Source organism: Colius striatus, chromosome 2, assembly GCF_028858725.1.
Source record: "Colius striatus isolate bColStr4 chromosome 2, bColStr4.1.hap1, whole genome shotgun sequence".
Taxonomy (NCBI): Eukaryota; Metazoa; Chordata; class Aves; order Coliiformes; family Coliidae; genus Colius; species Colius striatus.
This window is the reverse complement of record NC_084760.1, coordinates 120,808,540-120,834,261: the sequence shown is the minus strand read 5'-3', so window position 1 is coordinate 120,834,261 and position 25,722 is coordinate 120,808,540. Positions and strand designations below refer to the sequence as shown.

The 25,722-nt window shown below is 46.3% G+C and overlaps 1 protein-coding gene across 3 annotated transcripts in view; it reads left to right on the top strand.

Moving 5' to 3' along the window:
- The window catches only part of SPTBN1 (spectrin beta, non-erythrocytic 1), a 128,408-nt gene that overhangs the window by 82,067 nt on the left and 20,619 nt on the right, over positions 1 to 25,722 (top strand). For all 3 annotated transcript variants that reach the window (XM_061989337.1, XM_061989338.1, XM_061989340.1), the window contains 19 exons: positions 403 to 576; positions 1,822 to 1,913; positions 3,027 to 3,107; positions 3,782 to 3,897; positions 4,894 to 5,006; positions 5,627 to 5,814; positions 6,845 to 6,962; positions 8,354 to 8,512; positions 9,272 to 9,574; positions 10,389 to 10,542; positions 11,239 to 12,109; positions 12,256 to 12,393; positions 13,003 to 13,759; positions 14,007 to 14,209; positions 19,676 to 19,766; positions 22,462 to 22,608; positions 24,184 to 24,447; positions 25,140 to 25,364; positions 25,574 to 25,663. In XM_061989337.1, coding sequence (XP_061845321.1) covers positions 403 to 576; positions 1,822 to 1,913; positions 3,027 to 3,107; positions 3,782 to 3,897; positions 4,894 to 5,006; positions 5,627 to 5,814; positions 6,845 to 6,962; positions 8,354 to 8,512; positions 9,272 to 9,574; positions 10,389 to 10,542; positions 11,239 to 12,109; positions 12,256 to 12,393; positions 13,003 to 13,759; positions 14,007 to 14,209; positions 19,676 to 19,766; positions 22,462 to 22,608; positions 24,184 to 24,447; positions 25,140 to 25,364; positions 25,574 to 25,663 — 4,284 coding nt within the window. The remainder of the gene's footprint in view (positions 1 to 402; positions 577 to 1,821; positions 1,914 to 3,026; positions 3,108 to 3,781; positions 3,898 to 4,893; positions 5,007 to 5,626; positions 5,815 to 6,844; positions 6,963 to 8,353; positions 8,513 to 9,271; positions 9,575 to 10,388; positions 10,543 to 11,238; positions 12,110 to 12,255; positions 12,394 to 13,002; positions 13,760 to 14,006; positions 14,210 to 19,675; positions 19,767 to 22,461; positions 22,609 to 24,183; positions 24,448 to 25,139; positions 25,365 to 25,573; positions 25,664 to 25,722) is intronic.

Sequence of the window (25,722 nt, the reverse complement as noted above, 5' to 3'; positions counted from 1 at the left end):
GTATGTCAGCAGTTTGTTTCGTATCTTTATCTTTGCAGAATCTTCTTAAGTGTGGAAAAACTTGTACTGGAGATAAAAAGCATCTCGGGAAAATGTAGCAGCAATGAAATAGTTTATCTTCCAACTAGTGAATGAGTATGTTAGACAGAAAGCAATGAAGGGTGTAAGCAGGCAAAATACGTTGAAAGGCAAATAAAATCGGTGCCCAGCATGTGCTGCTGAGGGTGAGGGTGTTGGCATTCCCACTGTGGGCCTGGCACGTGCTGCTGTGAGATGCAGGGAGCCCTTTTGTCCACTGAATTTGAAGTTATCGCTGGTGGGGACTGGGCCACGTGATGACTCACCTGGCTGGACTGAGGAGTTACAGTAATACATGTGTTTCTACTCTCTTTTACCTTCTAGCCTAAACCAACTAAAGGAAGGATGCGCATCCATTGCCTGGAGAATGTTGATAAAGCCCTCCAGTTCCTGAAAGAGCAAAGAGTGCACCTAGAAAACATGGGCTCTCACGATATTGTGGATGGGAATCACAGACTGACACTTGGCCTTATTTGGACTATAATCCTGAGATTCCAGGTAAAGATGGGTACATACACAGATACACCCACATTTGAGTATATCCATCTTCCATACTGGTTTGTAATACGTTTAGTTTTTGAGAGTGGGGTGCTCCCAAGCCCTCCAAGATGATGGGAGAGTGTTTAGCATCTGGTAGGATGTGGTCCAGAACTAAGGAGAGAGGAAATACCGGTCTCCATAGTGCTGCTGATCTGTAGTGGCAGCTAGTAGGGGTTTCCTGTGTGAAGAGCCATGTGGTTTTCTTTTTAAACTGCTAATAAAGATGAAGCTGAAATGGACCAAAATGGACCTAAACACTCTTGCAGCCCTAGGAGGAGATGCTCCCCTCAGCTGTCCTCACCTGTGTGGTGACTATCACTAACCTGACTGGGTGCCCACAGGAGGTTCTTTCCTGTCCCAGCTAAAGGCTGAGATTTCTTGGTTCCCAGCAAGTTGCATATTGCTCTTTGCCCTTATTTTGAAAAGGCTGGAAAATCCTTTTGCAAAAATGGCAATAGATTTGTGTAATAAGCATATGATTTATAATAATTCCATCAATTTAACGTTTAATTTCTGTGTTGCTCAGTGTTTTCCTGACAGCAAAACGTGTGCCTAACTTTCAGTGGAACTTTCCTGAAGCTCCCATACCCTTATTTTCAAAGGCAGTGCATTATAACCATAAAATCTGATACATTTGTCCATTTCAAGTAAAAAGTGGCTTCCTTTTTCCTCCTGATTTTCCTTTTCCCTCTCTTTAAAACCTGGGTAGCAGCCTACAGTCTGGAATATATTGTTGTGATGCTGCTAAGGGCAAATACTGTTTCCTCCAAGCCTGAAGTTCCAAGAGTGTTTGCTCCTCTGAAACCGTTAGGTTTTTCCTATGGGTGCCCTCAGGAGTACCCCTACCTGCTGCACCCCCTGGCTCCTGGGTGTGCTCAGCACCCTGTGGGAGACACCTCACAGGCTGGCACCCCAGTGCTGTTTAGGACAGGGTCTGCCTTCACAGTGGGAAAGAAAAACAGTTGAAATTGTTTTGTCAGTGGGCTAAACAGAGATTAATCCTCCAGTAAAACAAGAGCAGATGTAGCTTTCTTTTGAGGTGAATGCTTTTAAATGAGGAGAGCATTCACCTGCTTCCACTCTGCCTGTCATTGTGGATTTCCTTTGTTCCTTAAATTCTGATAGAATTCCTTTCATCTTTTCAAAACCCACAAACAGTGTGTTTCCTCAGAGAAGTAGTTAACCCATCTATGTTCATTGTAGATCCAAGATATCAGTGTTGAAACCGAGGACAACAAGGAGAAGAAATCTGCTAAAGATGCTTTGCTTTTGTGGTGCCAGATGAAGACAGCTGGGTGAGTGGGGATTAAATGATTATCTCTAAAGCTCTTAGAGCATTTGGAGTTTTCATTGAAATAATTTTAAATGGCCAAACACACATCTCTCCATAAGTGGGTGCAGCCAGGAGAAGAGAATTGATGTTTACAAGTCAGAAAATTCTCAATTGATCCTGTTAACGTTGTGTGATGAACATACAGATCTGATAATCCATGAACATACAGTAACATACTGACTCTTGTTCACCCTCTTCTGAAGAAATAACGATGCTTCAGGCGTTTGCCACCAACTTTTCTCTCTTTCCATGTGTATATTTTCATATCTGTCTTTGACAGTAACCTGCTTGCATAGTTAAGTATCCATTTGTAGAGATTCAGTACATTTCCCCTGTGCAACTTCGATGTCTCTGTGATGACTTGGGGCACTTGAGCATTTTTCTGGTGGTACTTCATCTTGTCCTTCAAAGAACTCTTATGAAGGTGGTTTGTGAGCAGCCAGACATTTTTGGAGACTTGCAAAATACCCAGGTCACCAAACAAATAGATTCTGCAACTGTGGGGCACAAAGGTAGCCATCACCCGTGGCTCGTTACAGGTCACAGTGATGAGGGTCAGTCCTTGAAGATGCCATGGGACAGCAAACCATTTCAATGGAAGCTTAATGTATCACAGCTCCTGTGGCACCTGCAGCCACCACAAAAGTTTCTACTCCTTTTTGTTCCTCCAGCTGCTCCTGCTTTTCTCTTGAACTTGATATTCTGAGTACCTGAAAATGAATCCAGAGCAGGCTTTAGGCTTGCAGGGATCTGAAACCTCACAGGCTGCAGATTGGGCAGCAAGTTATAAAATTGTGACTCCAAGTGATTAATTTGAAGTTCATTTAGAGCCTTTCTCTGGACTATGTGTGAATTCTGTAGTGTTTACAAGAGTGAATGAGGTACACTTGCTTCTACTGTTAGTGACTGACTGGACAACAGTCATAATGATAGATTGTCCATTGTGGGGTAGTAATATCTGACCCTCAGGTTTACAGTAAATGTGTCCCTCCTGCAGGCAGCTTTCAGTGACTACAGTGCAGAGCTGAAGCAGGGATGCTGTACTGATTGCCCTCTTTGTGTTTTGTTCTGCCAGTTACCCCAATGTCAACATTCACAACTTCACAACAAGCTGGAGGGATGGGATGGCTTTCAATGCACTAATACATAAGCACAGGTACGTGTGGGTAAATGTCTTGATGGATCTTGAAAGCTTGGATTGTTGCAGTGTGCACTGGATTTTGCTGTTAACTTGCAGCTTGATTATAAAATCTTTGGAGAGGAGTAAGTTGAAGAACTGCTGAGAGTTTTAGAGCAACTTGTCTTGCTTTAGAGCTTTGCAGCTCTTGCTGTCACTGTGAGCTCATCTGGGTAACAACTTACCACATCACAACTCAAAACTGGTTGCATTTGCTTTCAAAAGAATAAATCACACACATTGTGATAGTTTTGGTTTGTGACTGACCAGGTTGTAAGAAAAGTTCTTGTACCTTATCAAATAACTGATGATGGAGTTGGGTTGCCTGGAGTTTGGGGGCAGGAGCAGGGGAGCAGGCACATCAGCAGCCTGGAGGGAAAGTTATTGGGGTGCTTACACAGCAATGAGGAGAGACTGAGTGACCACCACTTTTCTTCTCCAGGGTCACCTTGCTGTTAAGCCATCCTCCTTTGTTTGTGGGCCAGGCATTGCTTCATTCCTTTAGTTGAAATGCACAGGGCTCCTGGGCAAGGGCAGCCTTGGCAGTGTGAGGGGCTGGGTTTTCTGAGGATTGCAGATTTCACTTCATCTGTTCATGTGAGGGTGGCTGCACTGAGCTTTGGGAAATGAAAAGAATTTTTCATCCTGTCTAGGCCTGATCTGATTGATTTTGACAAGCTGAAGAAATCAAATGCACACTACAATCTGCAGAATGCTTTTAACCTTGCAGAGCAACACCTTGGTCTTACTAAGCTCCTGGACCCCGAGGGTAAGAATTCCTGCAGTTTCAGCACTTTGTGAGCTCTCTTCTCCCACCCCTCCTGTCACAGGGCACAGCTTTGTGATAGCTTTTTGTGTCAAAGAGCAGCTGGATGCTGCTGACTCACCTGGTGATACAGCCAGAAAGGCAGAGAGAGAATGCAAGATGTCCTCTGCAGAAGGCTGAGCAGCTGTAGCAGGAGAGCCCTTAATCTCATGTTTATTTTCCCCCATCTGACAAGATCCCTGGACTGACCATGTATGCACAAAGTCTTTCCAGTTAGAGGCATCCTTGTGATCTGCTCTGAGAAGCATCTTCTGTGAGCTGAAAGATGAATACTGTGGATATCAGCAAATAGCAGCTTCTTTCACAGACTATCAGGGAGTTTTAGCCCTAGCTTCCCTAAGGGTGCAAGCTCATGTGAGTTGGAAGGTGTTCTCATAATGTTAGGGCAAAGAACTTTTCTTATCACAGGGCAAATAGAGGCTGTGTGTCTGGGCAAGTTTCCCTCGATTTTACAGTGCCTCAGAATTGCTGCAGGAGAGGAAATAATTTGTTTTCTATCTCTTAGAAGATTTGCCTGGACAGACATAGTCAGATTTGAATTTTTCTCTCCAGATACTGATATAGCAATGAAGTTCTCAACTAACAGTGGTGCTGTCAACTCACACAGACACTAGAGCAGTCATTAGATTGTGCAAAGTCCATAGGCAGAGTGCAAGGCCCAAAGGCCACAAGCTCACAGATGTGTACTTGAACCACAATCTGGACTGAGACAAGGGGAGAAAGCAGCACTTCTCAGTGGCAGAGTTAACACAGTACAATACTGAGTAATCCAGAACCAGTCCAAAACTGCTGAATTGATTTCTGATTAGGACATTAGGAGCTGCACTGCCCCTCAGCCCATCACTCTGGCTCTTGAATATGCCCTTGTTGCGTTCTTAGCGTTGTTGTTGTGCTCCATGCACCCTCTGGATGCTAAGGCAGTTCTTGTTTGGTTTGCAGATATCAGTGTTGATCATCCTGATGAAAAGTCAATCATCACCTACGTGGTGACATACTACCACTACTTCTCCAAGATGAAAGCTTTAGCTGTGGAAGGAAAGCGCATTGGAAAGGTTTGCAAGTTCAAATTAGAAATGGTTGTAAGGCACTTGAAATCTTTCTCTTTTGGTTTGATTCCCTCTTGGGTGTTAATTTTTGAAGAGTCCATTGTATGGCCATTTTTATCTCTGTGTGTGAACGTGTTTTGAATGTTAAGTATTCCCCTGTGACTGTGAGTAGTTAATTTCCAGCTGCTTCATATTGTAAAACATTTGGCTGGTGTTTTATTTTTGCCAGTTAATTTTGCATCACTGATGCTTTTCCTTCCTCATTAACTGCTCCTCACCCTCTGGGTCCTCTGTCTCTTCTGAAGCCCAGAAATGTCCCTCGTGAAAACATGTGCAGCTCTGTGCCCTTTGATGAGCTTGGCCCCACTTTTACAGGTGGCAGACTGAACATGTGTCCTTTTGGGAGCCTCAGCTCTGCCCTTCTATTGCCATGGGATCATGAGAGCTCAGTGCTGAAGGATGCAAAGGCCTCATTGCTCAGGGACCCCGGCCCCCATGGCGCTGGGGAGGGAGTGGGCTGATGCATAGCTCCAGTCTCCCAACAGTTTCTTTCGTGTCGCTAGTTGGGTTTCAGTGACGGAAGAGCACGGCTCGTTACTCACCTCTGGTTGTGCTGCTCCTTGCAGGTGCTCGACAACGCCATTGAGACAGAGAAAATGATAGAGAAATACGAGTCGTTGGCGTCCGACCTCCTTGAGTGGATCGAGCAAACCATCATCATCCTCAACAACCGCAAGTTTGCCAACTCCCTCGTTGGTGTGCAGCAGCAGCTGCAGGCCTTCAACACCTACCGCACCGTGGAGAAGCCACCCAAGTAATTCCCATCTCAGCTTCAGTGGTCTCCTTTGGTTTAAGTCAGTCCTTGAGTTGGGTTTTTTTTTAGGGGGGGAAACAAACACATGCAAGTCACTTTGTGAGTCCTGGCTTAAGAACTTACTGTTCTGAACAAAGCCAGGTATCGTATTTCTGGTTGTCGCTGCTTATTTCTTGGGGCCTCTTTGCTTTGTGCTGTTCTGCACACACATGACAACAGCAGCAGCAATAACAAAAGCTGTGTCTCCGTGGGCCTGTGCCTGCAGGACCTCACAGTTCTGGAAGCTGTCACTTCACTGATGCCTGCCCTGTGGTAGCAATGGTGACAGCACACCCTGTTAGCACAGCAGTGTCACCAGCCATGCTTGCTGTATGCTATAAAAAGCATCTTACTGCTTATCCAGAACCAAGAGGAAGTGTGTCTGGCTTTGTGAAACATAGCTGTGCTTACTAAAGCTGATAGAACCAAAACTGTGCAACTTATGTCTGGAAAGTTTCTTTTAGCATTATGGTATCAGGTCTGTTTATTAATTTTTGTCTGATATAAGTTCTGATGGACAATAGTCACAGTCCAAACCATCACAGAGTATCCAGACATCATCTAAAATTGGAGTCTATTCCCCAGTGCCTGTGGACTTTGTTTATTTCCCAGGCATAGAACTCAGAGAAAACAGTGGGAAGAGTTTATTGACTGCAGTGGGCTTTAAATAACACTTCCATTGCTTGAGTTGGTGGAGGAAACTAGGACAACGCACGTAAGAGCATTAAAAAATGCAGCCTTCTGTCCCCCAAGGGGGTTTAAATCTAAACACACAGACAACTGACTTCTGTGAAGTTTCTGTTGCTGTTTGGCCCAGCTGGTTCCAGGGGATGTGTGGGCTATTTCAATTGCTTCCAGCTTTCACACAAGATGAAGGTGTTTGTCTGAAGACTCCATTCAGAATGTCAGTGTTTTAAGGAAGGGCTTTATGATACCTTAGTAGCAATGAAAGCTTTATTGTCACTTAATTCTTCTGCACAATTTTGTTTAGATTTACAGAAAAAGGAAACCTGGAAGTGCTGCTTTTTACCATCCAAAGCAAAATGAGAGCCAACAATCAGAAAGTATACATGCCAAGGGAGGGCAAACTCATCTCTGACATTAACAAGGTAAAATGAGCCAGCTTCCCTTGTGCAACTCGGGGTTCCCTGGTTTCAGTCTCTCAGCATAGTGGGAAGAAACATATTTGCTGTTGGTGTTGGGGACCATAAAGCGTGGGCATGGTGGGGAGACCTTTTCTTACAGCTCAGACTCACTAATCTGAGCCAAGTCCCTGCCTATCCTCAGCATTTGTAAGATCATCTGCACTGGAGAAACGCTCAGTCATTCTGGTTATGGATCTAGTAGCCCTGCCTTGCTCCTTAATTGAGAGGAAGTAGCAGCAATACTTAAGCATTGTAGCCCTCCCCATTTCCCTCTGAGCCCCACTGCCCCCAGCGTGGGAGAGAGCAGGAAGCACCGTGGCTGATCCTCAGTGGGTTCCCTCTCAGGCTTTATGCAGCTCTTTTTTGATGCTGGTGCAGCTGGCAGAACAGCAGCAGAGCTGACAAGCTCTCTCCAGGATAACAAACAACATAAAACTGTGAGCTCTCCTCATTTATGTTTGATCATGCTTGGCATTCCCAGAGCAGCTGTTGCGAGTGCCTGTGGCATCGCTCTGCATGCTGGAGAGCAGCAAACTGCACAGCTCCCCACTTTGCATTAAGCCCCTGGGCCTGCAAATGCCTCAAATACTTGGGTTTCAGGCAGTTTCACATCTTGTTAGGACCTACAGGAATCTAGGGTAGTTGGTGTTTAATTGTGGGTATTCCTGTTGGTTGTAAGAAGATCTCAAAGGTGATTAGCTGTCTTTCAGTGTGCTTCCAAGACTTTGCATTTTTGTAGCATTCATGTCATGCCTGTGAGTAACTTCAGGCTTTGGGAGGGAAAAGAACTGGTGTGCACCAAAAGTAACCCAAGTCTCCAGCTGTTTTCTTTTCCAAAGTGGACGTAAGAAAGAACAACAGTTGTGTGTTGATTTTAGAGGCAAGAGGGCATGAATCTCATTTCCTAAAGGAGGGAGATAGAATCTGCTTATTTGAGAGTTGCCCTGAAAAGATTTCTTTTTTAAGCAAGTGCTTTCATCCACATTCAGGCCAGGTGCTTTGCTTAGGCTTTGTTAAAGGCAAAAACCAAATGAGCTCAGGAAAATGCATCTGAGGTAAACAAGGCTTAGACAAACAGGTCTTAGACAAACAAGTCTTAGACCACTTGCTCAGAAAAACGAACTAATAAACTGAGAGCACTTTCTAAGTCATTTGAGACCAGATGTTAAGCCAAGGTGTAGGGCCAGCCCATGCAAACCAGATTTATTGGCCTATAAAGAAATAAATAAGCCAGTTCTGTGAAACTTGGCTGTAGTGACTCCGGTCCTGATTTCATGCAAAGAACATGTGATTTATCATAGCCCTATAAGAATGTGTCTCTAGAAGATGAATGTTTTTTTTCTCCACATCTTCAGGCCTGGGAAAGACTGGAAAAAGCTGAACATGAAAGAGAACTGGCACTGCGAAATGAGCTCATCAGACAAGAGAAACTGGAACAACTTGCGCGTAGATTTGATCGCAAGGCAGCTATGAGAGAAACTTGGCTGAGTGAAAATCAACGGCTCGTTTCTCAGGTGCTGCTTTCAGAAGTTGTCTGTGGGACTAAAATGATTCCCATGAGTAATTATAGGATTCAGTCCTTGCAAAGAGAACTTTTCCTTCCCTGTGGCTCATCTTTTACTGAATCTATGTGTGTTTATATTTGGTGGGGGCGTGTGTGCAGATATGTATTTAGTGTACATGTCTATGTGCTGTTTGCCCTATCTTTAAGGGATTCAGGATATCCCTTCCTTGAATCTCTCAGTCTTTGCCTGGGAGATGAGAGATTGATGTGATATTATCTACCTGTGGTCAAGATTTTCTCTATCTGAGTGTTTTGGCCAATTCAGTGGAATTAGCCCCAGAGTCAATACTGTTATTTTAATGACAGAGATGACTTCATAGAATCATAGAATGGTAGGGATTGGAAGGGACCTTTAGAGATCATCCCATCCAACCACCCTGCAGAAGCAGGTCCACCTAGATCAGGTCACATAAGACTGTGTCCAGGCGGGTCTTGAAGAGCTCTGAGAAAGGAGCCTCCACAACCTTCAAAAAAATCCAACCCTCCAGCCTAGTCCTGCTGGCCACCATGATTCTTCCCCCAGAGGCAGTAAATGATAGCTGTGGTTTTTACCAGTGGTTCTCTGCTTATCAGAGCTATCCCTGGTTTCACTAAAGATTGCCTTTCAGAGCAACACCAAGTGCATTCTGCAGGATCAGCAGTCGTGCTAGGAGAAGTAGGGCTTTTCTCCTCAGCAGCCATTACTGAAGAAGCCTCTCTGTCTTTGCAGGATAACTTTGGCTTTGACCTTCCAGCTGTAGAAGCTGCAACAAAGAAGCACGAGGCCATTGAAACAGACATTGCAGCCTATGAGGAACGGGTCCAGGCTGTGGTGGCGGTCGCGAAGGAGCTTGAGACTGAAAACTACCACGACATCAAGCGCATCACGGCGAGGAAGGACAACGTCATACGCCTCTGGGAGTATCTGCTGGAGCTGCTCAGGGCCCGGAGGCAGCGCCTGGAGATGAATCTCGGGCTGCAAAAGATTTTCCAGGAGATGCTGTATATTATGGACTGGATGGATGAAATGAAGGTAGGTGTTGGCCTTGTGAGACCAAATATTCGGGAGAGGTGTGGATGTCCCTTTTTTGTATGTTTTTAAGGTTCATGTTGCCCCTCTGGTTTAATAGACAAATGCAGAAGATCCACATTCGAGTGAACAAATTCCTTATACCTTAAGGTGATCTTTAAAATGATAGAGATTAAAAACAAGTACAGAAAAGGAACAAGTTTGCTACTGCATAAAGCTCCTTTTCAGCTTCATGCCCGTCTCTTAAGGGCCAGAAGTTTTGGTCACAGTGCTTGAGCAAGAGTGACAGTTTTGGTGAAAGGGAATTAAGTAATCTCTCTTCATCACAGTGTACATGGGGAACAAGTCACCTCTTCACCTCTGTGCTTTAAAAAGCATAAATTTCTTCCTGTCTGTTCTCCTGGGATGTGGGAGGGGAGAGGACCATAACTGTTCTTGTCCATCAGCCAGCAGGACTTGGAAGCTATTGGGGAAAGGATGTGTGTAGCTCACTGCACCTGGACTGAGTGGCTTCCGTTTGCTTCTGATGAGCTTAGCTTCTCACCATCCTTGACTTAAAACTGCATTAATCAGCAGTCAAGTTCTTCATAGTTGCCAGTGGTTTTCAAAATATGGGCTCAAATTCATATCAGCCACGTCTCTGTACATTGGAAATAACTCTCCTTGTGGGCCTGGTGTTTCTCTTGACTTAAACCAGTGTTAACAACAGAGAGCAGTGTAATGTTAACAACAGAGAGCAGTGTAATGCCTGGAGTAATGAAGAAACAAAGAGCTTACGGCCTCAGCCCATTCAGCTTGTCTTTTGCATTTGGATCAGGTGCTTCTGCTATCTCAAGACTATGGCAAACATTTGTTAGGAGTCGAGGACCTGCTGCAGAAACACGCCCTTGTGGAGGCTGACATTGGCATTCAGGCTGAGAGAGTGAGAGGGGTCAATGCATCTGCTCAGAAGTTTGCCACTGATGGAGAAGGTAAGGGGCAGCCAACACGTCCTTCTTTGTCTTAATTACCTATGAGGTTATCTATAAGCCCCATTAGTTCTGCAAAGCACATTAGGTTAGATTCAGCACCAGAATAAGAGGATGCAGCTTCATTTGTTCCTTCTTCACTCACTGAGTCAATGATTCATTTGTCCAGGTATCTGCCCAACCGTTCTGTGTGGCATTGTGTTTCGCAGGGCATGTCACACTCCTAAGAGCAGCTGCTGCCCCTTTGTAGCAGCCACCATCAATTCCCCATTCTGTGTTTCTAACACAAGCAATACAGATCCTTGGGCCCAGTCTGATATTGTCCCAATTTCTGCTAAATAAAAGCAATTGCACTAAACCAGTGTCACGAGTAGAGTAAACAATGTTCATTCTGTGCACTTGTGTGTATGATGCTGGTCTAAATCCAGAGCAGGGAATTTTGTGTCACTGGGAACAGTCATGAGCACCTTTCCTTTAGGCTTTGTTTTTGTCTTTGTGGAAGGAGCAATGTTTTCTGATCTGTGTGTGGTGGAGCCCCGAGTAGTTTGCACTCACTTTCAGGAGACTAAAAATGAGGGGATGTTTGGGTAAACTTTGTGGATGGAACAAACAGGAGTGAAGAACCCTGTATGCCCCAGGTGCAGGGATGAAAAGGAGCATCTGAGTCGTGTGTAACGTCCCTTCTGCCTCTGTGTGCAGGTTACAAGCCGTGTGACCCGCAGGTGATCAGGGACCGCGTGGCTCACATGGAGTTCTGTTACCAAGAGCTGTGCCAGCTGGCGGCCGAGCGCCGGGCCCGCCTCGAGGAGTCCCGGCGCCTCTGGAAGTTCTTCTGGGAGATGGCTGAGGAAGAGGGCTGGATCAGGGAGAAGGAACAGATCCTGTCGTCCGATGACTACGGGAAGGACCTCACCAGCGTCGTCCGTCTCTTGAGTAAACACAAGGCCTTCGAAGACGAGATGAGCGGTCGTAGCGGACACTTCCAGCAGGCGATAAAAGAAGGTGAAGACATGATTGCGGAAGAGCATTTCGGGTCTGAGAAAATCAGAGAAAGAATTAAGGACATCCGAGAGCAGTGGGCTAACTTGGAGCAGTTATCTGCCATTAGGAAGAAGCGTCTGGAGGAAGCCTCTCTCCTTCACCAGTTCCAGGCTGACGCTGACGACATCGACGCGTGGATGTTGGACATCCTCAAAATTGTCTCCAGCAACGACGTTGGCCACGACGAGTATTCCACTCAGTCCTTGGTCAAGAAGCACAAAGATGTGGCTGAAGAGATTGCAAGCTACCGGCCAACCATCGACTCCCTGCACGAGCAAGCGAAGGCTCTGCCGCAGGAACACGCCGGCTCCCCGGACGTGCAAGGCAGGTTGTCGGGAATAGAGGAGAGATACAAGGAGGTTGCTGAGCTGACCCGGCTGCGGAAGCAGGCCTTGCAGGATACCCTCGCCCTTTATAAGATGTTCAGTGAGGCAGATGCTTGTGAGCTTTGGATTGATGAAAAGGAGAAGTGGCTGAATAACATGCAGATTCCAGAGAAGCTGGAGGACCTGGAAGTGATCCAGCACAGGTGAGAATGCCTTTACCAGGAGGTGTGGGGGATACTGGCTGGGACTTTTCTTACACCAGCTACCTCTTTCAGCCTGCCCGTGGCTCAGATTCTCTAATGTCTGTGTGATCTCTTTTTGCTTGTTTTTTTCCCCTCCCCTACTCCAGATTTGAGAGCTTAGAACCAGAAATGAACAATCAGGCATCCCGTGTTGCGGTAGTGAACCAAATTGCTCGGCAGCTAATGCACAGCGGCCATCCAAGTGAGAAGGAGATCAAAGCACAGCAAGATAAACTCAACACAAGGTAAGCAAGGGCCTGGTGCTCCTGGACGTGGCAGCGGCTGGAGGAAGTGCAGTGGGGTCATCTGTGTTTCTTCTGTGTGTTTGGGAAGGTATTCCAATGCTGTTAGCTGAAGTTACTTCAGAAGGAAGAAGAGCTGTGCCTTTCAAATCCTCCATTAGCAGATGGAGTTTTGCTGCTGGCCTCAATCCTGAGTGGATCAGCACCTTGATATGAGAGCTGGAGATTTGCTGTGATGATTATTGTGATACAAACCCCTCCAATAGAATTCCATGTATGCTCCCTCTCTTCTTAGGCTTCCAAACAACCCGAGAGCAGTGTGAAAACGAATTGCAACCAGCAATTTCTCACTATCAATTAGACTTTGAGGGCCTCAGGGTTGCTGGTGCTTGTCACATTGTAATACAAGCCATAGCTCAGTTAATGGTTGTTTTGCTAAAACTATTGATGTTGTGGGAAGGACTGGAAAAAAACCATGAACAGTTAGGTTATTTCATGGCTTAGCAAGCTCCTGTGGGCAGCTGCCCACTCAGCAAGCAATGCTGCCTGATTCTTTTCCCTTGGCGTACACAAATCTCAATTTCTCTGCTTTTCTCTCCTCACAAATGTCAGGTGGAGCCAGTTCAGAGAACTGGTAGACAGGAAGAAGGATGCTCTGCTCTCTGCCCTGAGTATCCAGAACTACCATCTTGAATGTAATGAAACCAAGTCTTGGATCAGGGAAAAGACCAAAGTGATCGAATCCACGCAGGACCTGGGTAACGACCTGGCCGGGGTGATGGCCCTGCAGAGGAAGCTGACGGGCATGGAACGGGACCTGGTGGCCATCGAAGCCAAGCTGAGCGACCTGCAGAAGGAGGCGGAGAAGCTGGAGTCGGAGCATCCTGACCAGGCACAGGCTATCCTCTCCCGCCTGGCAGAGATCAACGACGTGTGGGAAGAGATGAAGACCACCCTCAAGAACCGGGAGGAGTCCCTGGGAGAGGCAAGCAAACTGCAGCAGTTCCTGAGGGACCTGGATGACTTCCAGTCTTGGCTGTCCCGCACGCAGACCGCCATCGCGTCCGAGGACATGCCGAACACCCTGACAGAGGCAGAGAAGCTGCTCACTCAACACGAGAATATCAAGAACGAGATCAACAACTATGAGGAAGATTACCAGAAAATGAGGGACATGGGTGAGATGGTGACTCAAGGGCAAACTGATGCTCAGTACATGTTCTTACGCCAGCGCCTACAGGCTTTGGACACAGGATGGAACGAGCTTCACAAAATGTGGGAGAACAGGCAAAATCTCCTCTCCCAGTCTCACGCCTACCAGCTGTTTCTCAGAGATACCAAGCAAGCAGAAGCATTTCTCAATAACCAGGCAAGTGCTGGAGATACACCTTATTTCATGTCTACAGGTTGTTACTGCGTATTGCAGGCAGTTAACAGGCGAAGGTATTGGGTGGGAGAGCTGCAAACAGATACGTTGCCCTTTTTAAACTACCGTTTGCTTTTTGTTATTTCCTTGTAGCTGTTTTTGGGGGGCCTTTCTTCTCCTGTGTGGTGCATCTGTCATTGGAGCAGACAGCACAGCCCCAGTGTAATGCTTTTGTGTGCTTTAATCGCAGGAGTACGTGTTGGCACACACAGAAATGCCCACAACCTTGGAAGGAGCAGAAGCTGCTATTAAAAAACAGGAGGATTTCATGACCACAATGGATGCCAATGAAGAAAAGATCAATGCAGTCGTAGAGACTGGCAGGAGGCTGGTTAGTGATGGGAACATTAACTCTGATAAAATCCAGGAGAAAGTGGACTCTATTGATGACAGGTAAGGTCAGGAAGGTGACAGAACGTTCTGTTCTCTGAGCGGTGACCTTTTACCAGGCCCCACAGGCAGAGTAACGTGTTGGAAGGTGTCTGTTGCAGACTGTTTTATTTGTCCTGTGGAAAAACAGGAATGGTAATGTTTCAAAAATGTGCTTCATTAAATACTCCCTCTCCCATTTTCTAGAGACTTACTAGGCAGTGAGCTCACCACCCACATCTTGGCCATATGACTGCAGAGTTCCTGGAGCATTAACAGGCTTTGTTTTCTGGTGGGAGCTGTAGCAGTCAGCTATACCTGGTTCCACAAGTCTGAGTTTCCTCTCCTACCTCCTAGCTGATTTAATGATAACAATGGATTCCTTTCCTTCCTCCCAGGAAGGAATGTGGCTCTTCCAGAGTGCAATTGGCATTGTGTCTACCCCACCCCCTTGGCTTTCATCCCCTTTTCCAACTTGTCTGGCCCTTCTGAAATCAGATTAGAAGCCTTGGTACAAATGTGTCTTTCATCCTAGAGCAAGTGTTGTTGCTTTGTCTCTTGAGCTCTGGCATGGTTGCTGTAGAACAACAAGAGTTTCTTTTTCTTTGAAAACCAAATGTTCAGTTTGATGATTCATGGTTCTTTCTGCCTTTGCTTCAGTAGTAGTGGAGTCTCCCAAGGTGCTTTTCAATCATGAGTGTCAGAACACGGGAGTAAGCTCATGTAGAACTCTAATGTCAGATGTTTCTGGTGACCCCTCTGTCAGACTCACATCCTCCCATGGCCAATAAGCTCATAGTTATCCAGATACTTCTGTCTCCAAGGAGAAATTGAGCTAAGTAGTTCAGCAAATGCTGTGCCTTTCCTGTTTTGGCAAACGTGTCCCACTGTGTATGCACCCACATTAGCTGTGGCTTGTGACTTCAGGAAAGGCAGATACTCCCATTCCCAGAGCTTGCTGAGGGCTTCTGAGCCCTCTGACAACCTAACCCTGGGGATACCTCCTGACTCAGTTCTCTCTGACCAACTTGACTCTGTCTAGAGTCAAAGACATTCTGCAAAGGCCAGGAAGAGGAGATTATATGAAAGCCATCAAGGTGAAGGCTAGGAAATCATTTTTCCCTATCTATCATCTGGGACTTTTCACATCCTCTGCTGCAAGTTTCCCCACCCAGGATTTGATCCTGGCCATCTCATCAGGTGTCTCTCTCTAACTTCTGGAATATTCAAATACAGCATCCAAGGGCAGAGGAGCAAATGATCATCCATTTCTTGCAGCCCTTTCTGAGATGGCTGGAGTGGGAGACTGCTTCAGCCTCTGCTCTGAGAGACCTGCAGAGAGATTCCTGCTGCCTGGGCAGGGGTACTCTGGTGACTGTTTTCCCCCAGTGCAGATACTGCCCTGTGTCCCCATTGTCCTGTGGCACCCCAGCTATTCACCTGGGCCATCCTGCCTGCTGGAGTTCCTACTCTGTATGGCAGGCAAGTCCTAGACACTCTATTTTTTTAAAGCCCTCTCTTTTTCCCTTCAGGTTTCCTCAATTCCAAAGCTGTTTGTGCAGAGCACTGCAAAAGCCATCCTGTGCTGCTGCTATTCAGGAAATCCTTGTGATTGCTCTCTTGAGTCTGAAGGGCTGATAAGCCTCAAGAACAAAGCCTTGGGGCTGGGTGTAGTGGGAGTGGTAGCAGAGGAAACCTCTTTGGTTTCACAGAAAAATGCTGTCCCAACCAAGCTCCACCTGGATGTTTAACAAAGGACCAAAACAAACAAGTACAAGTATGTGGTGTGGCTCCATACTTCCCATATGGAGCTCTTTGTAGTTTTCAGTATTGTTAGCAGTGGGTTTTGTACAGTGTTGCTCTCAAGCCATTGCAGCAGAGACTCCAGCTGTTGGTGCAGCAGGCAGACCCTGCCCCTTTTAAACAGACATGGTGGGCAAAGGGGTTAGGAAGGAGAGAGGAGTGCAGAAGCAGAGTGGAGCTGTGCCATGGGAGAAAAACACTTCAGCACAGTCCTTTAGTGCAGTTTACAGGGAGGAATAAATGGGAATAAGGACATGGATAAAGGGTGAGGGAAGGAGAAGCTGGACTTGAGTAAAGCTGTCTCTAGCTAGCTTTTCCAGCTAGGAAAGAAGCTGGTCTTCCCAGTGCAGCTGTCCCTGCTTTGATGACTTCCAGTGATGCTTCTGCCAGACAGAGGAGAAGCGTTTTCTCCTCCATTTTCTCTTGGAAGGGCACAAAGGGCCTGCCCTGGCCTGTGTGCCTACACATGGCCTCCCTCATTCTGCAAGTGACACTTAAGGACAATGAGAGATCTGACTCAGATTGTGATCTGGGTCTGTTTTTGCATCAACTTGTGTATTTGTGCAACTTTGTGCACCACAGAGAGAAGTAATTTCTGTCCTTGCCCATTCAGAAAGGAGAGTGCAACAACCAAAGCTAAAGCTGCCTTGCATAGATCTCTGTATTCTTAGCAGGCAGTTGCATTCATGCTATGTGTAAGATTTATTATTCCTGCACAGGCTTTGAAACCCACAGGCTTACAGTTAAACCACAAGTGATTCTGTCAGTTGTCAGCATTGTTGGCATTCTCAGGGGCCTCTGGTGAGACAGGATGGGAGCTCTGTGGCAAACATTGCTCTGCTCTTGGATTAATTTGAGTCAGACACCTCTTTGTGCCCAACAGATCTCATTGTCCAACTTTAGATTCTTCATGATGTTTCCACAGAAGGAAGATGCCTCCATGTTCTAACTGACTGCAGTACTTTCTCTGTCCCTTCTTTTAGGATGGCTTAGCTTGGACATTTGGATCTGAGGTTGCCTCTTCTGCATATACATAGGGAAGCCTCCTTTTAATGCAGCCCTGGACACTGCTGTGGTGTGAGCCGTGTGTGATTATCTGTGTGAACAGGCAGATGAATTCAAAGTCATTCTAAACAGTTAGCAATCTCTTTTGTGCAAGTGTGGGATCACCCACCACAAACTATTTTATCAAATCAGTAAGATGCAGTCATTGGCAACCTTCAGCATGACAGGAGCTGAGTTTCTGGCCTTTCTCTGCCGTGCACCTCTTGGAAGAGCAGGATTTTAGTAGTGGCTCTGACTGGGATCAGCAGTTGAACAGTAACCTTTGTGCTTTTCTGCACCCTCCAGTGATGGCTGGCTGCTTGTAGCCCTCAGCAGAGCTGCAGTCCAGCCTGTCCACAGGCCTGGCTGGCCCTCCCCAGGGAGCCAGGGAAGCAGGGGCACCAGGCAGCCTCCTTCACATCGCACTCTTCAAGTATCTGGATCAAAACTTGTGTTGCAAAGGGTTCCTTTCTCCAGTCTTCCCCTTTATTCTGTCTAAAGCCCCTGTGACCCCTGCTGGGAGAAGCTCTCCAGTGGTAGAGATGACCATGCACAGGAAATTCTAGAATCTGTCGTTGGAGCTTTTAAAGAATTCAGGGGAACATGAACAGGGAATTAATAACATTTAGATATAGCCAGTCTGGGGCAGGAGAGCAGATTAAATGACCTCTTAAGGCCCCTTACTACCATTAAAACATGTCAGTTCTCTGATGAAAGCACAGGAATCCTGCCTGCTCCAGCAGTGTGCATCCTCAGAATATGACTACCACATCTTCAAGCATCCAGCATTAAACTTGTTAGAGTTCAGCCCTGTTCTTCAGAGAATGCTCATCTTTCAGCCTCACTCCAGGTCATCTCGGACAACCAAACAACCTTTAGCAGTTCAATAGCTCTGAGTGCCAAAGATCATATTTGTTCTGCTGGGGACAAAATAAAAACACCCCAAAAAAGGCAAAAAGCACAATGTCATCATCTGGTTTTGATATCCCTGCATGGTTTCCCTTCAAAGTTCTCGAAGTTAACGTTTCCAGCACTCTCCAGGAGATGTTTTTGTTAGTTTTTTAAAGTCAAGTTTTCTCACCATAAGAACTTCTCTACTTGCCTCTTAACTCTGTTCCAAGAAGTGTTAGGAAAATGATTGGTTTTAATCCTACAACTTATGTCCTCTCTGGAATATGGGAGCCTAGAATGCAATCTAACTTCAAGTCTGTTAAATCATCATGATAAAATCACCCAAGCAGTTCCTTTTAACAACCTGAGTAACGCACTGTGTTTGCCCAGGCATAGAAAAACCAGCCAAGAAGGACTGGAATCAAACCCAGTGATGCCATAGCTGTGTTACAGAGGTTTTTCCTAAGGCACAGTTGATGTGTCCTTCTCTTTGTGCTCTCTCAGATAACCCCTGTCAAAACTCCAAGGTTACCTGGGCTCCAGCCTCTTGCTTTGATGGTTGCATCTGTCCCGTGCCATCTGATCTGTAAATCAGTTTTCTTGACCTCTAGCTATATAGATGCTGTTAAAAGAGAAGCAATGTGTAGTCCTGTGAAGGGTTTTCTCCTATTCCTCTGCCTCCAGGCCTTTTGCTTTTATGTAAAATGTATTCCTTGTGGTTCTGAAGCCACGGCATTCCTGGCAGAGAGTTTGCTCTCTTAACTCACTGTAGATGAGGAAAAGTGGGATCTTAATCCAGTTGTTATCATCAATATGTAATTTATAGTCTCTGGAATATCAGGAGTCTCTGGAGATTCGCACTCACATGAATTGTTGTAGCTATTGCCAGTGTGTGCTGAGAGCATCTTACAATAAATTGCCACTCTTTCATTTCCAACACGTTATCCCTGTTTATCTTAAGTTATTGCTAAGGGCAGCAGTATTTCACTTTAAAACCTTGTACAGTGAAATATGAACCAATTAGCACAATGAGCAGTAAATAAAAACTGCCTTTCTTACTCTGCTCCAAATTCAGCACTGATTAAAAACATGCTGAGAGGCACCTTGGGAACCAGCTCTTCAGGCACCATGTCCATTTGGAGAACCCACCAAGACCTCTGGGACCTCCAGCATGTCTCATCCTTCAAGGATGAAGAGTTATGAGTTAAAAATAGGGCTTCTAGATGAACCTTTTCTTCTCTCTGCTCTTAAACACCCTGAAAAGTGTGTTCCAAAGTGCGTTTCATGTTGTATAATAAGCACTCCAGCGTGGTTCAGGAGAAGGGGATGCTGAGCTAGAGCAAAGGTCTGTGATGAAGAGCATCACTTTGCAAGAGCCACAGAACATGCCATCTTCTTGCTGCAGGTTTGCAGATAGTTTTCTTGTGTTTTTTGGCCAACAGTCTGAACTTCCCTGTGGTCTGGAAATCAGTGGGCTGAATGCTGCACACATAACACTTGGGAAACCCTGCTGACTGCAGATCTTTCCATGTGTATTTAACTGGTCACAACAACAAGGAGATGGTGAACTTAAGCAAGCACATTAAATAACACCTGTGTAACTGAGCTTCAGAAGTGCCCTTCATTTGAAAGGCAAAGACACACACCAGGTCCTTACTCAATGCACATATCCCAGAGAGGCTGCACAAACAGTTTTGCATCAAATATCTGTTTAATGGGGTTTTTTTAATCTCTACTCTTATGTTTTAACAGACACAGGAAGAACCGTGAAGCAGCCAGTGAACTTCTGATGAGGCTGAAAGACAACAGGGACCTTCAGAAGTTTCTTCAGGATTGTCAAGAGGTAAATTCTGTCCTTTCACTTGTGTCATCCTGCAGAAGAGCATTCTCACCCCATATTCTGTCAGGGCCTGAATACTCAGCATTTTGCAGTCAAATCATCCAGTGGTGTATTTAGTGTGGAATAAAGGAACCCTGCCCCAAAAACCTGCAAGGATCAGTCTGTCTGTTGTGGTTTGTTATTTTTCCTTCTCATGAGCTGCATTTCCTTCTGTCATCTAAGGCAGGGAAAGTTGCCAAGAGACTTTCTGCAGTAGTGTAAAGTCATTGTGTGGAATGTGGTGGGCTTAGCACTGAACCCATGAAGAAGTTTGTCGGCAGCTGTGTATCTGGATGTGGCCTGCTTGCAGGAGATGTCTAGTGATTTCTACAAAACATTAGTCAGAAAGCAGGAGGTTAGGAGTGAGGGGAGCAGGACAGAAGAGGATCATTTGTAACGTGTTGGTTATCTGATAGTTTGCATGTGTTTTCCAGATCTTTCTAGGGACTTATGTGGACTGTTTACACTGAAGGCAACATTTTAAAGTTAGGAATAATCCTGTTCCTAGCATGAGGAATTAATCAAGTAATTTCCAGGTTATTTCTTGCAGTACTGACAGATCTTAAAGAGCCTTGCCCATGACCAGCACTACAAACTAGCTGTCCTTAGCCAAAGCCTGCAAAGGCAGCTGACCATAACAAAGCTGTGCTTATGGATTCAAGGAGTCAGTACCTTAGCTGCACATCTTACCCAGCTACCAGGGGCTGGAAGTCAGTGCAGAGTGTCTGAATGCAGTTGCCCACAGCTGAGATTTCATACAAGAAACAGACAAAATGAGTGTCGTGGACTGGGCCGGTGCTGTTTACTGCCTGGTTGCCTGGATGCTTTCCTGCGTTGCGTAAGCTCACTGTGAGCTTGGTTTGAAATGCTCCTTCCTTGGTAGTGAAAACATGACAGATTAGCATAAAAATCTGCTGTTATTAGCAGCATCTTCTTCCTTCCTCTGTAACATCTCTGGTACAAAAATTCCCTTGGCTCTTGGAGCTGCCCTGGCCTCTGTGCCAATGCGGTTGTGTTCCCTAGGATCTGGTTTTATTCCCCTATATCATTGAAAGAAAAAGGAAACCATAAAAGCTCTAGTGTCTGGCTCCCTGAATGCCTTTGCTCCCAATTGTTTCTCTCCAGCCACTAATGTGTGGATGTCTCGACTGGATGGTTCAAAGACAGAACTTACAGTACCCCCAAGTTGCAATTTTCTCCCTGAGAGGACATTAGCCTTGGTGATAATGGAATGGTTGTTTGCTGAGAAGACAGCCGTAATTGAGACTTGGAAGTTGCATTAAGGTGATTACAAAGTGCCTGCTGTTACCTGGGCTGTGCTGGAGGGACTGTGTGATGGAGCAACAGTCCTGTGGGGTGGCAGGGAGCCAAGGGGATACCTCAGCCCTTGCCTTTTCCTTACCACAGACTGGAGCTGAGAGTTGATTGAAAACAGCTTTGAGCCAGTTCTGTGTTTCAGACTTTTTTCTGCCTGTTTCTCACATTCATCAATCTGAAGGTGTTAAATTAATTGGCTGGGAGAAGGAAGTAAAGAGCTGACAGTCCTGAGGAGATGGGATCCATTTTGCTTGTTTAGTTCTCGTTGACTTTCTGCTCTTTCTCAGCTCACCTTCAAAGAGGTCGAAGCTGCTCTTCCCTGTCTTGCTTAGAAGCTCCAACACTGTCTGGGCTCATGTCCCTAGGGAGGGCAGAGTGAAAGCATTTGGCAAGGCTCCCTGTGTCAGGAGGTTTGTGCCTGTTCTGGGGCCGTGCTGGCAGGTTTTGTCACACAGCACAGCCTGTGAACCTCATGCTGCAAGATAGGCTGTGTCAACTCTGGTGTTTGCAGTGTCTGGGAAGTGCAGCAGCAGTCTCTGCTCTTTCCCCTTCCCTTGTTGCTCTGCCAGGTTTTTACAAGGGTTTTGTCTCTGCCTTTCTCTTAGCTCCTGCCTGGTTTTCACTGTAGTGTTACAGCCTTCTGGCAGCTGAGAGCAAAACCAAAATGCTGTAGTATAGGTGCAAAGGATGGAGGAAGTCTTACTGCTGGTGTTAACAGCTGACAGGGGTGTCTTTGATTGCTGTGATAAGTTTTCCCTTTTTCTGTGGAGCTTAACAGTGCCCTTCAGGGATGATTTAACCAAGGCTTGTGAATGCTGAATGGAATTTGTTGCCCTGTGTGCTGAGTACATAGTGGAGAACTGGAGAGCCTGGTTGGTGCTGTTACTGTCCTTGTGAGGTGCTTCCTGGGTGGGATGGCATGCCTCACTGAAGTGCCTTTCACATTTTCCACTTGGGTAGGTGTCTCTACACTTCCACATCTCAGGGATAGATGAAGCACTCAGGTTCTCCCTAGGACCAAGTTTGATGCTGGCTGCTCTGATCATTTTGATGTTCTGTTTGCCCTTGGCAAAGAAGACATCTTTTAAAGCATGGATTTTCTCTAGTGTTGGTGTGGAAACTGTCCTCAGTGCTTTCCTTTCTGCCTGAATCATGGGTTATTTCTGTATTGGAGGTGGATGTTTAACTGTTCAAGAGGTGGATCCTTGACTGAATCCTGAGTGAAAGTATTCTCTGAATCTCACACAGCTCTTCTGTAGAGGCACCTCTTGATACTCCCTGTGCTTTGCATCATTTCACACTACATGTGTTTTCACAAGCACTTATGTCTTTTCCTTCCCAGCTCTCACTCTGGATCAATGAAAAGATGCTTACAGCCCAGGATATGTCCTATGATGAGGCAAGGAACCTGCATAGCAAATGGCTGAAGCACCAGGCATTTATGGCAGAACTTGCATCCAACAAAGAATGGCTGGATAAGATTGAAAAGGTAACTAAAGAACATGCAAATGACTCCCTCATCTTTGTCAGAGATGCTTCTGCACAGCAATGGGATCTGTTCCTCTGCAGAACTGGTTCTTGAATGGTCTCTCCAGCTGAGGCAAAAGGAGATTTCTTTACTGTGAAATAGTATCACAGAGTCTCAAGGGTTGGAAGGGACCCTGAAAGCTCATCCAGTGCAACCCCCCTGCCAGAGCAGCACCACCTAGAGCAGGGCACACAGGAGCTCCTCCAGCTGGGTTTGGAATGTTTCCAGAGAAGGAGCCTCCATCAGGGCAGCCCCTTCCAGTGTGTCTCCATCAAACCCATTTTATTCCTGATTGATGTTCATTGGCTAAGTTCCCAGTTTAATTATGCCTAGTCTTTCTTAACTGTTAATGGAAGGCATAACCTAGTTTTCTTACCCAAAGGGTAAAAAGGGAAAATGTTAAGTTTTGAGCTAATAAAGAACAAGTACTTCCTTGGAAATAGCTGAGTGTAGGCAGATAACTGAGTTTAGACTCCCCTGCTGCCATGCTGGTGTTCACTCAGGCCTAGCATCGGGCTGCTTTTCCCCATGGAAAACTGCTGCATGGGGAGCTGAAGTACAGCCAGTTTTGTGATTAATTAAGATTCACAGCTCTGTGTCAAGTTACTTTGAAGGCTTTAATATGCTGTGATGAGCAGTGCTTTATTTGCCCCCATTTCTCCAGTGCAGCTCTGGAGCACTGAGGAGGTCTCCTCTTCAGCTCTGACAGCGGGTGTCTGTTCAGTGTAAGTTAGCTTAATTGCCCATTTCCTCTCCCACTTTGGCACTCTGTATCCCATTAGAGGCTTCTCTGTGATCTGCAAATAGCAGTACCCTTTAATGGTGTCATTAGAAGGCTGCTCTTAGTACTGGAAGTACTTTTTTAGTGATGCTAATACATCCCCACCCTTAGCCTCTGAGAAATCAGATTGCAGCCAAGTACCAAAGTGCATGGAGCCACAGCTGACAACCACTGCACTGATGTTACCAGTGGTCACAGCTATTAAATGTGCTGGGCTGTGAGCAGTGTTCACATGCAAAAGGGTTTTGTCCCTTGGCAGCACAGTCCAGGTGCAGAGGTAGAAATATCATTAGAAGTCAAGGAAATATTTCCTGAACTAACAGAATCTTTGTAGAAGCAAAAAGACAGCTTGTGTCCAAGTGCTCTGCTGGTGCTAGGTACAGGGCTCCTGCCTCCCAAGGAAGGTTGTTCCTCTCTAATGTTAGCTTAGAGCCATGGTAATGCTGTAACCCATGCACATAACCCTCTCCAGTCACACAGCCCAGTTCCAGTGCCCCTGCAAAGGAATGTGTGTGGTGGGGAAGAGCAGGGAGGCATTGCTTGACCTTCCCACACCAAGAAACCCTCTTCCTGGCAACAGACGGACCTGAGAGCTGCTGCTCTGGAAGGAGTCACTGGATAATTGTAGATGGGAAATGAGTGGTTGATGCTGCCAGCAGATGAGGAATCCTGAGTGCTTGCTAATGAGAATGATTTAACTAAGGGTCTGGGAGTGCTCCTGAGGAGGTTCCATTTTGCTGCTCTTTGCTTTGCAGGAGGGGATGCAGCTCATTGCAGAGAAACCAGAGACTGAAGCCGTAGTGAAAGAGAAGCTGACAGGTCTCCATCAGATGTGGGAAGAGCTTGAATCCACTACCCAGACCAAGGCTCAGCGTCTCTTTGATGCAAACAAGGCAGAGCTTTTCACCCAGAGCTGTGCTGATTTGGACAAGTGGCTGAATGGTTTGGAGAGCCAAATCCAGTCGGATGACTACGGGAAAGATCTCACCAGCGTCAACATCCTGTTGAAGAAGCAGCAGGTAAAGGCAGCTTTGGCTGCAGAGCGGGCACACAGCAGATCTCTGCACGTAGAGGGATGGATGGGGGGTCCTTTCACTTCAGAAAATCATTGATTTCCTTTCCTCTCTTCCTGTTGTTTCGTGGTTCTTTAAAAAGAACCAGAAATACACCCAGAAACAAATCAGCCGTAAATTTCTTGATACAACCTCTATCTTATACTGCCTTCCTTCCCCACATTAGCACCTCTGTGCTGTCTCCCATGTTCCCTCAGCCACCAGCCATTCCCCTCCTGTCCATGGCTGCTGCCTGGGATTGAAACTCACCCCAGGCTGGCTGGTCCCTGCTTCCTTGCTGAAAAGGCAGCAGGGAGTAGCAAGGACAGCAGGGAGCAACGAATCTCTGTGTGCAGTTAGCTCTGCTGAAGTTGTTCAGGATAGCCTGTGGAGGGCCAGTAGAAGAGGTTCAGCCGTGTCTGAGGCTGAATTCACCATTTGCACAAGCAGGCATCACTGGGCATATCAGCAGATGGCCACAGTTCTGCATCTATGTTTCAGCCTTGCAGTAGGAATGCTACAGTAATGATGAATGTGGTGAATCCTTCCTGAGCAGCAGCTGTTCTTCCTTCTTACGAAGCTATTGACGTACCCTGGTCCTATCAACTGCCTCTACCCCAATCCTCAGGAGGTTTTTTTTATGCCCTGTTTCTGTTTAGATGCTGGAGAATCAAATGGATGTTCGTAAGAAGGAGATAGAGGAGCTGCAAAGCCAGGCACGGGCTTTGAGTCAGGAAGGGAAGAGTACAGACGAAGTGGATGGCAAACGCCTTACTGTAGAAAAGAAGTTTTTGGAGTTGTTGGAACCTTTGAATGAAAGAAAGGCAAACCTGCTGGCCTCCAAGGAGATCCACCAGTTCAACAGGGATGTGGAAGATGAAATTGTGAGTATGAGAGACATCCTGTTCCCCAGAGCACAGGAAAATGCCACAGCTGCTGCAGAGCCCTCGCAGGAAGAAACCTTTCCCTCCCGTCTCTCAGCAGCAGGTTTGAGTAGTGCTGCTTTTTGCATCTCGTGTGCACCAGCCTCTCTCTGCTGCCCTAACTGTATCTGGGGTTGCTGGAAATGACATGTGCTCTTCTTCTCTTTCAGTTGTGGGTGGGAGAAAGGATGCCTATAGCTACATCTACTGACCACGGACACAACCTCCAGACTGTGCAGCTACTAATAAAGAAAAATCAGGTAAGCAGGTGCTGTCAGTGCTCTGCACTTCGTACCTCTCCTTAGTGCTGACTAATTCA